This window comes from Myotis yumanensis, unplaced genomic scaffold, assembly GCF_028538775.1.
Source record: "Myotis yumanensis isolate MYYU_CA2020_CCGP unplaced genomic scaffold, mMyoYum1.0.hap1 SCAF_16, whole genome shotgun sequence".
NCBI classification, from domain to species: domain Eukaryota; kingdom Metazoa; phylum Chordata; class Mammalia; order Chiroptera; family Vespertilionidae; genus Myotis; species Myotis yumanensis.
The window spans coordinates 26,953,557-26,966,068 of NW_027223767.1; the positions used below are offsets into that span (position 1 = coordinate 26,953,557).

Sequence of the window (12,512 nt, forward strand, 5' to 3'; positions counted from 1 at the left end):
AACGCCTTTCATCCAGAGGGCTATGCTAGGTTTGTTTTGCCCGGCCTTGTTTTTCCAAGGTTTTATAAAGAGGCTTTATACCTGTTTAGTTACATGTGGTTTAAACTACATGGACCAGGGATATTTCTGGCCAGCGTTACGGGGCCAAGTCCTAGCCGCGTGTGGAATAGCTCGATGTTCACAGAATTGAAGCAGTAACCGAGAACTACCACAGTGAAGCAGCCCAAGAATCTACACAATGTTTGGCATATAGTTGGTGCTCAAAAATATTGTAAGCAAATAGTTAATGACTGATTCTCCAATAAATATGCAACACACATTTAACAACACATTATAAAACTCCAGGCATTGGTTTTCTAATTGTAATGGCATAAAAATCCTTTAATATCCAGTAAGAACAGTTTTCTATAGGAGTCCTGAAAAACATCATATATAAAAAATTAAAATCTTTGCCTTGGCTGGGTTTCCCAGTAGATTGGAGCATTGTCCCGTACACCAAAGTGTTGCAGGTTCTACTCCCAGTCAGGGCACATGCCTAGGTTGTGGGTTTGATCTCCAGTTGGGGCGCTTATGGGGGGCAACCGATTGATGTTTTTCTCCCTCTTCTTTCCTCTCTCTCTCAAATCAATAAAAAGGGTATCCGTGGCTAAGGATTAAATTATAATAAGATATAATAAACATCTAGTTAAGTTAGGAGGAAGCAACATGCCCATTTGTGAGAAATACAATTGAGACACTTGTAGATGAGGCAAGGGAAAATGGGCAATTTGGAACTGTAATAAAATAACTGCAACAGAAGCAGCCATTTAAGAAGTGTCAGCAGCAATAAGTATTTATTATTTCGAATGAAATGTACATTAAACTTTTATATAAAAATCATCAAAAGTGCTATATTGGATTATTTTAATATTAATTTAATCCCCTCTCCTATGTCATCTAGTAGTTATACCCTTCACCTCTTTTTGACTTTTGATACATCATTACAATCATCTAAAATTATCCAATGTTAAAACATAAAAAAATATTAGTTTATTCTTCAAGAGAAAGTACCACCAGTCAGTCAGTCATGAGTTACTGAAAGTAAAAAATAAAACAGGTGCCAGACAATTAACTGATTGAAAAAAAAGAAGTTATCGTAGAATTTCATAGAAGTTTGCCAAGTCCCAGGCCATGGAGACTCTCAGCAGAACATTTTTATGATACAGCTTCTTACGCCTGTGGGTTATTTCATGTGGAGGCGGGTCACTGGTGTGCCAGAACCATCCAAGTGTTTTCTCGTCTTTTCTTGGCTCCTTTCCAAGGTGAACCAAATGTTGTCTAAAGCTGCACACCTCCCATGACCCCGACAAGGTCTAATGTGGAGAAAAAAGCTGATTTTGCAATCTGAGAAATAGCCCTTAGAGTTAAGTTTGTCGTTAAAGAAGATACAAGTCATTTCTCGCACACGAGGGCCTGCCCCCCCACCCCCTCCATCCACTGCCATTCCCCTAGTCCGCTTCGTGCCAAGTCCGACCTCTCCCACAGGAGGGCGGGTGAATTGGCTGACGCAGAAAGGCAGGTCGTGCAGGCCTCAGGCCTCCCTTGGTCTCCTTCAGTCCTAAGCAAACAAGCTTCTCCGATTTGCCATGAGAGCTGTCTGACTCTCCCGTCTCTTGCCTTTCTTGTTCCTCTGCCTCAGCTTCCAGCACAAGGCGCTGGAGGCCAACAAAAAAAGTCCCGAGGAGAGCAGGATCAGGCCCAAGATGGAGATGATGGAGCCGTGGGAATTGAAGCTGTAAGCCACGGCAGTGACCACGATCCCGGTGATGAGGATCACCACGGCGAAGGGGATGATGCAGCGGTAGCAGGAGAGCTCAGCGCCCCCGGTGGCGGCCATCAGCTGAATCTCACTGACCACGGGGACCGTGGTAACCACGACTTCTCTCTTGGGGCTCTTCTCCGTTGTCCCTGGTGTGGGAGACGTTGGGGTCCTCAGGATCTCCTTGACGGGCTCCTCCGTCATCTTTACAGCGGTGTGTTTCCTAGCTGAGTTCACAGACTAGACCCGGGGGCTCTCTCCAGGGTGGAGACTGTGGAGGAGAAGACAGGAGATGTCAGCTAAATGCAAGAGGGTGATCCCTGCAAGGAACAGGACAGAGCTGCGGAGACACCACTGTGTCCTGTTCTGAAGGGGAAAAATGCACGTGAACATAACACCACATTTCTGTTTCTAATCCTTTGCATTTTGTTTGCATCGGGCAAAAAGCAAGATAACGCAGATCACCATAAAGATACGGAGATATACAAAGCAGGAAGCACTTTGCAGTGTTTAATAGACCCTGGAGGTCTACAAATGTTTTACTAGCCTTTCCTCCTTGCCTATTGCTTCTCTTTCCTCTAAGCACACTGAAGAACCTCTATCCGAATCCAAAGACCTCGTTCAAGGAGGCTACTTTATAAACAATACTTCTTACAGTTCTTTCCACGACTCACAGCAACTTAGGCTCTGCCAGCGTTTCCGGGCATACCACGCATTCTTTCCAAACTCTCACCATTCACAGCCCATTGAGCCAACGTCAAGACCAGAAGCCAGCGTACCAATGAGGTTCTTCTACATCAGCCAGCCAGCCGGCCAGTCTTTATTGTGTGACTACTAAGCCCAGGGCACCAGGTATCCTGGGACTTGGGTGAGGAGGCGGCTCAGTAAAAATTCAGTGACAATGAGGCGAAGATGTGTGGATGTCAACGTGGCCATATCCTCCAACCCATGTGACAGGAATGGAAAAAGAAAAATTCAGAAAGAAAATCAGCAATTTGGGAGGCTATCATGGGACACTTTTATACATTAAAAATAGGATCAACTATTAGAGTACTTTTCAAATTTTCCACTCAACTCAACAAGGATTGTTGATATTATGGGTACCATGACATGTTGGGGGGGGAGGGGGAAAGCTAAGTTTTCAGGAAAGTTTTACAAGTTCATTTTGTTCCCATGTCCTTCGCTACAAGACTTTCTGCGATGCACGTCTGTAAATATTTTGAATCTGAACATTTCTGCACAAAACCGGAGACTCCACCAAAGGCATCTGGCTGAAACGCTGTCTATGAGAAATCAGTGTAAACTCTTAACTGCCGCTCAGACATGTTAAGTCTTTTTTTTTTTTTCTTTTTGTCCCTCAGAAGCCGTCTAGGAGCTAAGTTATGCAGTTTAAACGAAGATTAGGGAGGCTCTTTCAACGATTAATACTTGGGGCATATTAAGCTTCCACTGAGAACAAATTCAAGCTCAAATCAAACCCTGAGCAATGAAGCTAAATATACGAGAGCTATCTATTTGCATAAAAATTTTAGTCACCCAATTAATCACTGCTGTCCAATGACACCCTAAATATTGGCTGAGCCAGTAAAAGGATTTTTGAGATGATGTGTGAAAGAAAAAATCTTCACCCCAAAGCTGAGCTGTATCCTAATCTGAAAAGGAAGGTCTGTCCCCAAACTGCTTACCTGTTTCTCAGGGAGAAGCAATCCATTACCAGGGAAACCACGCCGCTTGGTTGGGGAGGCAGGAGAAACCTCAGAGCCTCAGCTTCTTCTGGTCGACTTCTGGGAAAAGAGCCCGTAACAGCATGTCCGTCAATGAAATAAACCTCCTCTGGTGGGAAAAGGAAAGACACGAAAATCCTGAATGATATGGTCAGTTTCGGATCCTGGAGCTCTTTCTTTCCCTCTACCTCTGTTCCTAAATGACGCTTGTCTTTCCCTCCTCTCTCCTTTTATCACCTCCCCCTCTGATGGCCCCTCCCTGTCATTCCCCCCCCCCCCCCCCCACTTCTTTCTTTTCCTTGCCAGCGGGTTCTGAGTTTTGCACCGCCCGCCCCCCCCTCCCGACATGATAAGTCCGAATCGTTCCGAGTCCTTGGAGACAGGAGCCAGCTTTTACTTCATTTCTCTCGCAGCGCTGACTCAGTAGACTGCTCCGCATTACTCATGTTTTCCCCAGCCAACCCCCAGACCTGCCTCGGGCGCTTCAGGCATTTTCATAAGAAAATCCCTGAGTCCGCTTTGCAGACCCAGCGGAGGGGACAGAGCCCCGGGGACAGAGCCTTCAGGGTGGCAGGAGCAGCTGCGAAGTCCTGGGGCAGCTGAATTCAGCCTGTCAGCCAGCAAAACAATCTGTGTTCCTAGGCTTCCCCAGTATCCTTTCTTGACTTGTGTGTGCAGGCCATCTGAAGCTTAAACCCTCTTGATGGTTGTTAATTCACTGAGAAATGAGGTGGGAGATTCAGACGTTTGCCCTAAGAGGGAAAACTAGCCATCTTGGTCTACAGATGATGACTTATTACCTCTGGGAGGAGGTCACTTTGGCCATGTTGAAATTATTGTCATCATTGGCATTTGCAGAGCTTCTCCTATGGGCTGGGCACGTGCAGTGTGCCTGCATGAACATGAATGCTCCCTGGTTTACCAGTGAGTTCATAACTGAGTTTATCGATAGTTTATCAATGAAGCCCAGAGAGGGTAAGTAATCTGACAAAGGTCACACAGAAAGAGAGAACTCCTTGGCTCGAACCCTGGTCTTTAATGAGGATAAAAATCACAAGGGGGGCGGGGGTTGTTAAATGTAGATTCTGATTCATGGGTCTGTCACAAGGTCCTGCCCTATGAGGATTTGGGGCTCCTTTAAGGAGCAAGATATTTTCAACATTCAGACACCTCAGGCATTAACACGTCACCCTCTCAAATAATACAGTTAAAGACCCACTTCCCACCCCTCTCCCTAAATGGCCTTATCGGTTTATACTTTATTAGATAAGCTGTTTCCATCTTAAAGTCCCACGTTATCGTTTTGAGGGGAAAAAATGGATGAGACTGGGAGACTCTTATAAGCTGGTCCCTATACTTGTACCGCTAAAAGTTATCCATCCTTTATTTTTTTAATCTATACAAGTTTCAATAACTTCTTTTTAATAAACCCAGCAAATCTACACACCTAGATTAAATCGCAGAAAAGATTTCCCCCCCTTTTTTTCAAATCTCCGGTGTTAGATCTCTCTGACTGCTGGCAGAGGGCTTGGGCACTCACAGGCATCTCACCTCTGTCCTGTGAGAGCCTGCTCCTGCCCAACCTGCTGGGGAGGATGAGTCCCTCGAGGGCCTCAGCTGCCCCCATCCTCACGCGGGAAGAGGCTGTCACGTGGTGCTGAAGATAAGGAATACTTAGAGCCAGCCATGTCAGCACTGGCCATCATTGTTCTGGGAAGATGGTGATTCGGGGATGGGGGTTGGGGAGGGGGGGGCCACTGGCTACATAAATTGGAGATTCTTCAGACTCTCTTATAAGAGCAGCAGTCTGCCCACTGCAAACTGGCCTTTGGGGGCAATTCCTGTCTACTTCCTAGCATGGGCTGCCTTCCCCTCAACAGAGCGATAACCCCACTGAAGGTCAGAATATCACCTTATCCTGCGGAAGCTCCCATTGCCCCATTACCAAAGTCAAAGGTACACGAATCACCCAGAGAGAAGCCAGAGACAGCTTCCCCCCCCCCCACCCCCGCACCCCCCTCCTCCGAGAGCCTATGGCCCGTCTATAAGGAGGGGCAGTGAGTGTCCCCTGCGCCCCGGAGCCTGTGGGCAGGTCTGTCATTACTTCTAACAGCAGAGCTTTCTTCAGCCTCTTAGACTTCAGGTGTCATATTCCCCCTCCTTCTCCTGCCTAGACTCACAGCTGCCCATCTCCAGAGCCTAAGTAGATAATTGGGGATTTGCAGTGATAAACCCACACAAGTCAGAAGCCTTGGGATCAAGCAGAAATCGTACCTGAAGAATAAGCAGTACCACTCTAGCGGGGACACACATGCAGTTTTAACGGTCTTTTACCTCTTCAGCTGGAAATTCAAAGCCAATTCCTAGTGATCGGCGCCTGATGCCTCTGAATGCACCCCCGCCCCTTTTTTCTATGCTGCGCCAATACGATATCAAACACTCCCGGGAACTTCTAAAGGGACACCTGCCCCCAGTGAAAAACCTCATCCGTAATGCAGCTAGCCTTCTCCCTGCGAGCCTGCTTTCAGAAGGGAGAGCAACGCTTTGGGCTCTTTTTAAAGCTCAGGGCTCCAGGAGACTCCTTTACATTCAGAAAACGTCTCCGAAAGTTTCCAATCAACGCATCCCATCTCTAACCCCCTCTCTCCACCCCTCCCTAGGCATTCAACAGTTCTCCCCCAGAGCTTTCAAAGAGCAAGGCAAAGATCCTTACCTTTCCCAGCCAGAGTGGAACTGAGACAGCTGCCAGCCCTGGCCAGCAGCAACCCAGAGAGGGAGATGCAAATGACGGCCCTAGGGACCGTGAACAAAGTACTCAGGCTCACACACAGTTAAGGGACCGGAGAAAAATTGGCGAGAGGAAATCTCTTCCGTGCGGCTGTACATATTTTTTTTTGAAAAAGGGAACCAAGTTTGAAAAGAAAGTTCTTCTTTGTTTTTCTCTCTTTCTAGTCTCTTTCCAGGCTTTCATTTTTCCAGGTTTTTCCCGTTTCCAAAGCTCCTTCCTGTTACTGTCCCTCTGTAATACCTGGGACCTGCAGAAGAGATTTTATCGTTCCCCTTCTGTGCTTCTAGGTGGGTTCGGGGCTTGGAACATGGGTGGGGGATGGGGAGTGGGACGGTAAGTGAGTCTCTTTCCCTGAAACCTGTAAGAAGAGGAGTGAAGAAAGAGAAGGGTTAACGGTGAAAATGGCATTTGTTGCTTTTTGTGGACAGTCTCCCTAGCAGCAGAGGAGTGGTTTTAACTGCTCCTCATCAGAGGATGGTGAGCAGATAAGGAGGGAACTGACTGGGCCACCTTCCACCTAAGGCACCACTAACAACAGGACCCAGAACACTTGCTGTTCCAGAGAGAACTCCCCGAAACTGGACAAACCTCGGTTTACTTAGAAACAAAGTCATTTAGGTGAGAGGATGTAGAAGGGTAAGAGGGCAGGGATCTGGCGAGGACCGTGACCGAGAGGAGACGGGGCCTGTCTCCCTTCAGTAGAAGCCAAAGCTTTTCGGTCCCTGGGTCCCAAAGGCGGACAATCCGATTTTGCTCCGGAGCCATATGCGCTTGAAGACCTGGAAATTGCTCCTCGGGAAACAAACACACTCTGTGAGGAGCGATGCCATGTGCATTCGATTACGGGCTCCCATGCACTTTCGGTTTGCTTTCGCTTGGTGTGGTGGGGTTGGCCCCTTTCCAGCAGCCCTGCAGGTGCCAGGTCCTCCTGGCCCCCTGTCCGGCCTCTGCGTGCCTTTGATCTCGGCCCTCACCCAGCCCACTTGGACTCCGTGAGATGCAGGAAGCTGGCCAGGGTGCTCCGTTCCAGGGCTTCGTTGAAGGGTGTGTCTGCATTTATGTTCTGAAATCATGGACATTTGGGAAAGTGATCTGTGCTTGCGTGTTCGTTTTGGATCGCAGGTCGTGTTATTATTGCTTCCCTCCCCCGAGGCACTTTGCGAAGAGATCTAGGACATGAAAGAGAGCGTTGTGATAGTACCAAGAGGAACAGTGGGTATACCTTAGGTATAAAATGTGTTTTACTATTTTCTGGTCAATTTCCAGGCACCAGAAACTCATAAAATCCATGTGTCTCCAGACAGGAAAACATACATCTTTTAGGTACACATCCGGGTCACCGTTCTCTTACCTGTTTTGTGCTGAGTCACCGTGAAAGATGACATAAAACAAAACCAAACAAAAATAAGAGTCACTGAAATCAAAGGACACAGTGGGACCTTCGGGAGGGCCAAGTAAATCATCTCTCACTTCAACAAAAACTGTCATTCTGGCCTCAGATGAGAAGAATTGATTTTCTTGTTTCAAAATCTGAACCTCTGCTGACAACGCTACGCTCCCGATACGTTCCCAAGCAGCTTGCATCATCCTTTACACTTATGTACATTATTCTTCAGAGGCCTAAGATGAGGAAGATTGGTGGTAAAGAGTTTTAGCAAATTGGGCTGACACCTTCCCCAGTCAAGGGCATGGCACCTGGGTCAGCCTCCCCCAGTGGGCTAGGGGGTCATGGACTCAGGGGCCTTTGGAAAACCCACCACACTTGTCTTTTCCCAGGAAGGGAAGAAAAAAGACAACCATGATTCACCCGTTTGCTACTCTTAATACCTGATAGTACGCCTTTCCACAGAGCAATCTCCCATTGGCCTCTGGTGACAATGTCCCTTGTTCTGTCCATAAAATGATGTGCACATCGTGTGACCCCAATCGACTCCTAATCAGCACATCATTTCTTGGTTTTATCATTAATTTGGTGCCGGGTGATTTGGAACCACCCTGCCGCATGTAAAACACTAGTAACCTATGCGCTCCTGCAAGAGTCAGTTGGCTTTTCTTGGTTCCGTGTTCATCGAGCAGAATAAACCTCAGACCTGATCCCAGTCATGTCGTGCTGGTCTTCAAAGGACTCCCACAGGCTGGGTGTATCAGTGCTGGCCCTCCTCCACATAATCAAAAATGCAGTTGAAACCATAGAGTTTAAGCTCTGTGCTTGGGTAAGAGGAACATCCAGTATATTTTCACAAGTAGTTTTTGCTGTCTCCATTTTTTGGAGAAAGAACTGAGGTGAAGAAGATGTCATTGTCCCCAGGTTTAACTCCAGGGCCTGGGCTCCTTCATTCTGAGTTGACCCAGCCGATGTGCTCACTTTGAAGAGAAAAGGAACCATGTAACACCGATCAAATGTCTAATAGGCACCACCCACAATACAGCTCTATCTCCAGTATTTGTATTTTACTTATGAAGAAACCAAAACTCAGCAGGGTTCAATACTTGCCTGGGATCCACTACTAGGGCAAGAGGCAAAGCCAGGGTTCAATTCCAGGTGCCTCTTCTATGTTGTACTATGAGGTCTCTGTTGCTTTTCTTTTTTTTTTTTTTTATTAGATTAAGTGTTATTAGAATAGCCTAACGTTAGGCTACAGCCCATTTTCTTGGGTGGAAGATGACATATTCTCATTAGGTTTACTCTTGGAAAAGCGTTCTGAAAAGGGGGTCCCTCTTGCTTCTAGGGTGATGAACCCTGATGTTGCCCATAGACATCTGGATATTGAAGTAGAGCTGCATTACTAAGCAGATTTGGGTAGGATTGAGACACAAGCTAGGTACCAATGGAGTCAGTGAGTGGTGTCATGGCTGTCAGGACATTTCAGGAGTCACCCAGGCTGTTCCTCAGCTTCCAGGAACATTTCGGTTCCACTGATATTTATTGTACTCCTTCCAGGCACCAGAAACTTGCCCAATGCTCTCGCTCAGTAGATACAAAACAGTAAACAAGCAAGATCTCTGCTCTCAGGGAGCTTACAGTCTAGGACAGGAAAGCCACAGGGCCACCAGCGTCTATGATCTTTTTGCTGGAGGGAATAACAAACTGTTCCGGGAGGCCCAGGGAAGATTAAATCCGTTCTTGGTGGGAAGGAAAGCTTCATTAGTTGGTATGAGTAGGAAAGAAGAGAAGGTGATTCTAGGTGAAGGGACAGCCTATATATAAACATAGCTCAGAAAAGTGCCAGTCCTTTGGCACAGAGCTTTGAACAGCCTACGTGGCTGAATTTTAGATCTCAAGGGGCAGGCAGAGCAGTCAAAATAAGACTGGAAATGGTTGATGGTGAGATGATTGCCTCGACATTGAGTTTGGAATTTATTTGGAAACCAATATAGTTTTGAGCAAGAAGACATGATAATCAGCTCTGTGCATTATCAAAAGTAGCCTGGCATTAGAGTGTTGAAATGCACTATGGGAAAGTCAAAAGGGGAAGGCAAAAAATACAGTTGGGACAGCCATCAGTTAGGAAACCTTTGTCTAGGTGAGAGGTACCAGGGCCTGATCTTGAGTCATGGGTGCAGGTTGGTGTTAGGTCTGATCAAGTAATTGAATAGATCTCCCCTCCCCTGGGAACTGACCTGTAGGCCACTTCACATGGACATTCCACTTGCTTAGATCACATTCCACTTGCTAAGACCATTATCTCTCCCCTCCAGAGTTTCCCAGAATCCAGACCTGCACAGACAATTCTCTGCCCAGAAAAAAACCCGCCTAGAGTCCTTAAAAAACCTCTGCCTCCCTGTCTTTGGGGGCTGGCGCCATTTCGGGGCTCAGCCCATCTGGTATCCAGATGACCTATTAAATTTATAATCCCTTACCACTTTGGCCTTGTGTGTTCCTCCTTTGGTGGCCCTAACAGTTGGAGGTCACTGCAGTGAGGGAATCAGCAAACATTGGCAATGAATGTCAAGGAGGAGGAGACCAAGGAAGAGGGGTTTGTAAGGTTTTAAAGCCTCAGTGATGAATAACTTAGTGATACTGTCAGCAGAAATAGAAGGCCAGGACAAGGAGCAGGTACCGGTGGAGGCCGTGAACTTGATTTTGTTAGCATAGGTATCCACTTCTCCAGTGAAGAGGCAAAATACTAGAGAAAGTGGTGTTACTACTCAACTGCTAGTTTGTGAAGCATTGTCTGAATTGGCAAATAATGCCGTCATAGGCTCGCAGGTGAATCTCCCACTTAGGAATGAATTTGTAATTCACTTCACTCTATGCATCTATAGACAATTGCAGACACAGGTGCAGTATACACGGATGATTTGAGATTGCTAACTCTTTGCGTACACAAGAACATAAATATTTTAAGCATTCTAATTTGAACCTTTAATTGTACTGACTCTATGCAAAGAATATATTGATTCAATTTTAAAGTTCAATTTTAAACTCCTTGGAAATAAGAACATAGCTATGTAATTCTTTCTATACAGTGCCTAGAGTAGAAAAAGCACCCCGGAGGTGTTTCCTGGAAATGAAAATGTTTTCTCTTCCCATGAATCACCACTCCGAGGCACTGCTCATGCAGAAGAGAACATATAGAAAGTCCCAATTTCCCCGCTTAACCTGTGGAAAAGCAGCCTTTGTCTTGCCAATAACTAATTTTATGTTGCCCCATGAGTTAATGATTTTAAAAAGAGGCAATATAAGTCTGCTATGGATTTCTTTAGAATGTCCTTTGGGGCCTCATGCAATGTAAATACATCTTCCTATTGCAGTTCACCAAGATCGTGTTGACTGGAAAGTCCCCCATCAATTCCTGATGGATAATATCAGCAATTGTATGTGTGTTTATAGAAAGCCTTTGCCAAGTAAATAAACAAAGAAATGAAAGCATGACTCTACATTGAAGTCAGATATAAACTTGAAAACTCAGATGATCATTATTCCAATGGATGATTTCGAAGCATTCAGATGTTTAGTGCTATGTACATTAATTACTCCATTTCATTAAACATTCAATTATTCATTTTGTTGGAATTCTTTGGATAGTGGATAGATACCATGTAGATCTAGCCACAGGTTCTACCTAATGAATAAATGTAAGTATTTATTGAGTATCTTTTTAACAAGTAAACTTTTATTAAAGAAACTTTCCATTTTTCCAGACCAAAGAGAGGCGTTTTAGACAGAAAGATGATGCTTGTAGCTTCTCACTCGAAACACAATACACCCCAGGGACAAGGACCTCCCCAGCCACAAAATTCACCAACCCACTGTTTCTTCTAAGTCCTTTTCTTGCTGTGTGTGTGTGTGTGTCTGTGTGTGTGTGTCTGTGTGTGTGTCTGTGTGTGTGTGTCTGTGTGTGTCTGTGTGTGTGTGTCTCTGTGTGTGTCTGTGTGTGTGTGTTGGTTTGTTCCCAAAAGTTGGTTTGCAAGTTGAAACTTCATGAAATTACTAGTAGCAGAAATAAAGTACATTTTACAAATCATGCAGATCTTCGGTGCAGAGTATAAAAATGGTATTTATAGCCAGTAAACATGGACCAGGACACACGCCACTGCACGCCAGGCCTGGTGGGAGCTTGGTGTGCCCCTGGAGACACAGATAAGGCCCTGTCTCGGCCCCTGAGCACACATTTTCACACACAGACACACAGGATACAGGCACACTAGAGAATGTCTTGGAATAATTATCAAACTCTGGACTATCGAAACAAGTTGGTCCAAAGAATTTTCTTTTCTTTTTTTTATTATGTGTTTTTCTTTTTCTTCTGGGTTGGTCAACACATTTTGGGATCTCCCTCCCAGCCCCAGCTAGGACGCAAAAATCCATTGATTCCCACCCACCCCCATTTTTCTTCTCTTTTCTTCTTTGTATCTGATCAGAAAGATCAACATTTTCAAAAAATTCTTTTTCATATATATATGAAAAGTTGTGATTTATTTTGGGAAACCACTAAGGTCACGGGGGGTGAGGGGGCAAGGAAATTTCCCAGGAGGAAATGGTAACCTCCTCGGTAGCATTCACATTTGGGGACGGGGGCTAAGGGGAGACAGGAGAGGAGAGAGAAAGCTGGTGTCCAAACTCGGCTGTAATTTACGGAAAAGTCCTGGATCAGTTGGAAGCGGGGAAACCCTCCTGGGGTGAAAGGCCCCTCGCCTGGGCCAGGCCCATCGCGTCCTGGTGGCTGTGGCTGTGGTCAGTAGGGGTGTCCCAGGTCTT

At 45.9% G+C, this 12,512-nt stretch overlaps 1 protein-coding gene across 4 annotated transcripts; it reads right to left on the reverse strand.

The window, feature by feature from the left end:
- Positions 1-805: 805 nt before the first annotated feature.
- On the reverse strand, positions 806-6,309 carry TMEM100 (transmembrane protein 100). 4 transcript variants are annotated; one of them, XM_070394104.1, is made up of 3 exons: positions 6,236-6,309; positions 3,484-3,631; positions 806-2,069 (listed from the first exon to the last, which is right to left on the reverse strand). In XM_070394104.1, exon 3 carries the CDS (start codon positions 2,000-2,002, stop codon positions 1,598-1,600), a length of 405 nt encoding a protein of 134 aa, XP_070250205.1. In that variant the 5' UTR covers positions 2,003-2,069; positions 3,484-3,631; positions 6,236-6,309; the 3' UTR covers positions 806-1,597. The 4 variants fall into 4 exon arrangements, with proteins under 4 accessions (XP_070250205.1, XP_070250206.1, XP_070250207.1 ...); XM_070394105.1 differs by lacking the exon at positions 6,236-6,309 and adding an exon at positions 5,797-5,875; XM_070394106.1 differs by lacking the exon at positions 6,236-6,309 and adding an exon at positions 5,074-5,160.
- Positions 6,310-12,512: the final 6,203 nt, after the last annotated feature.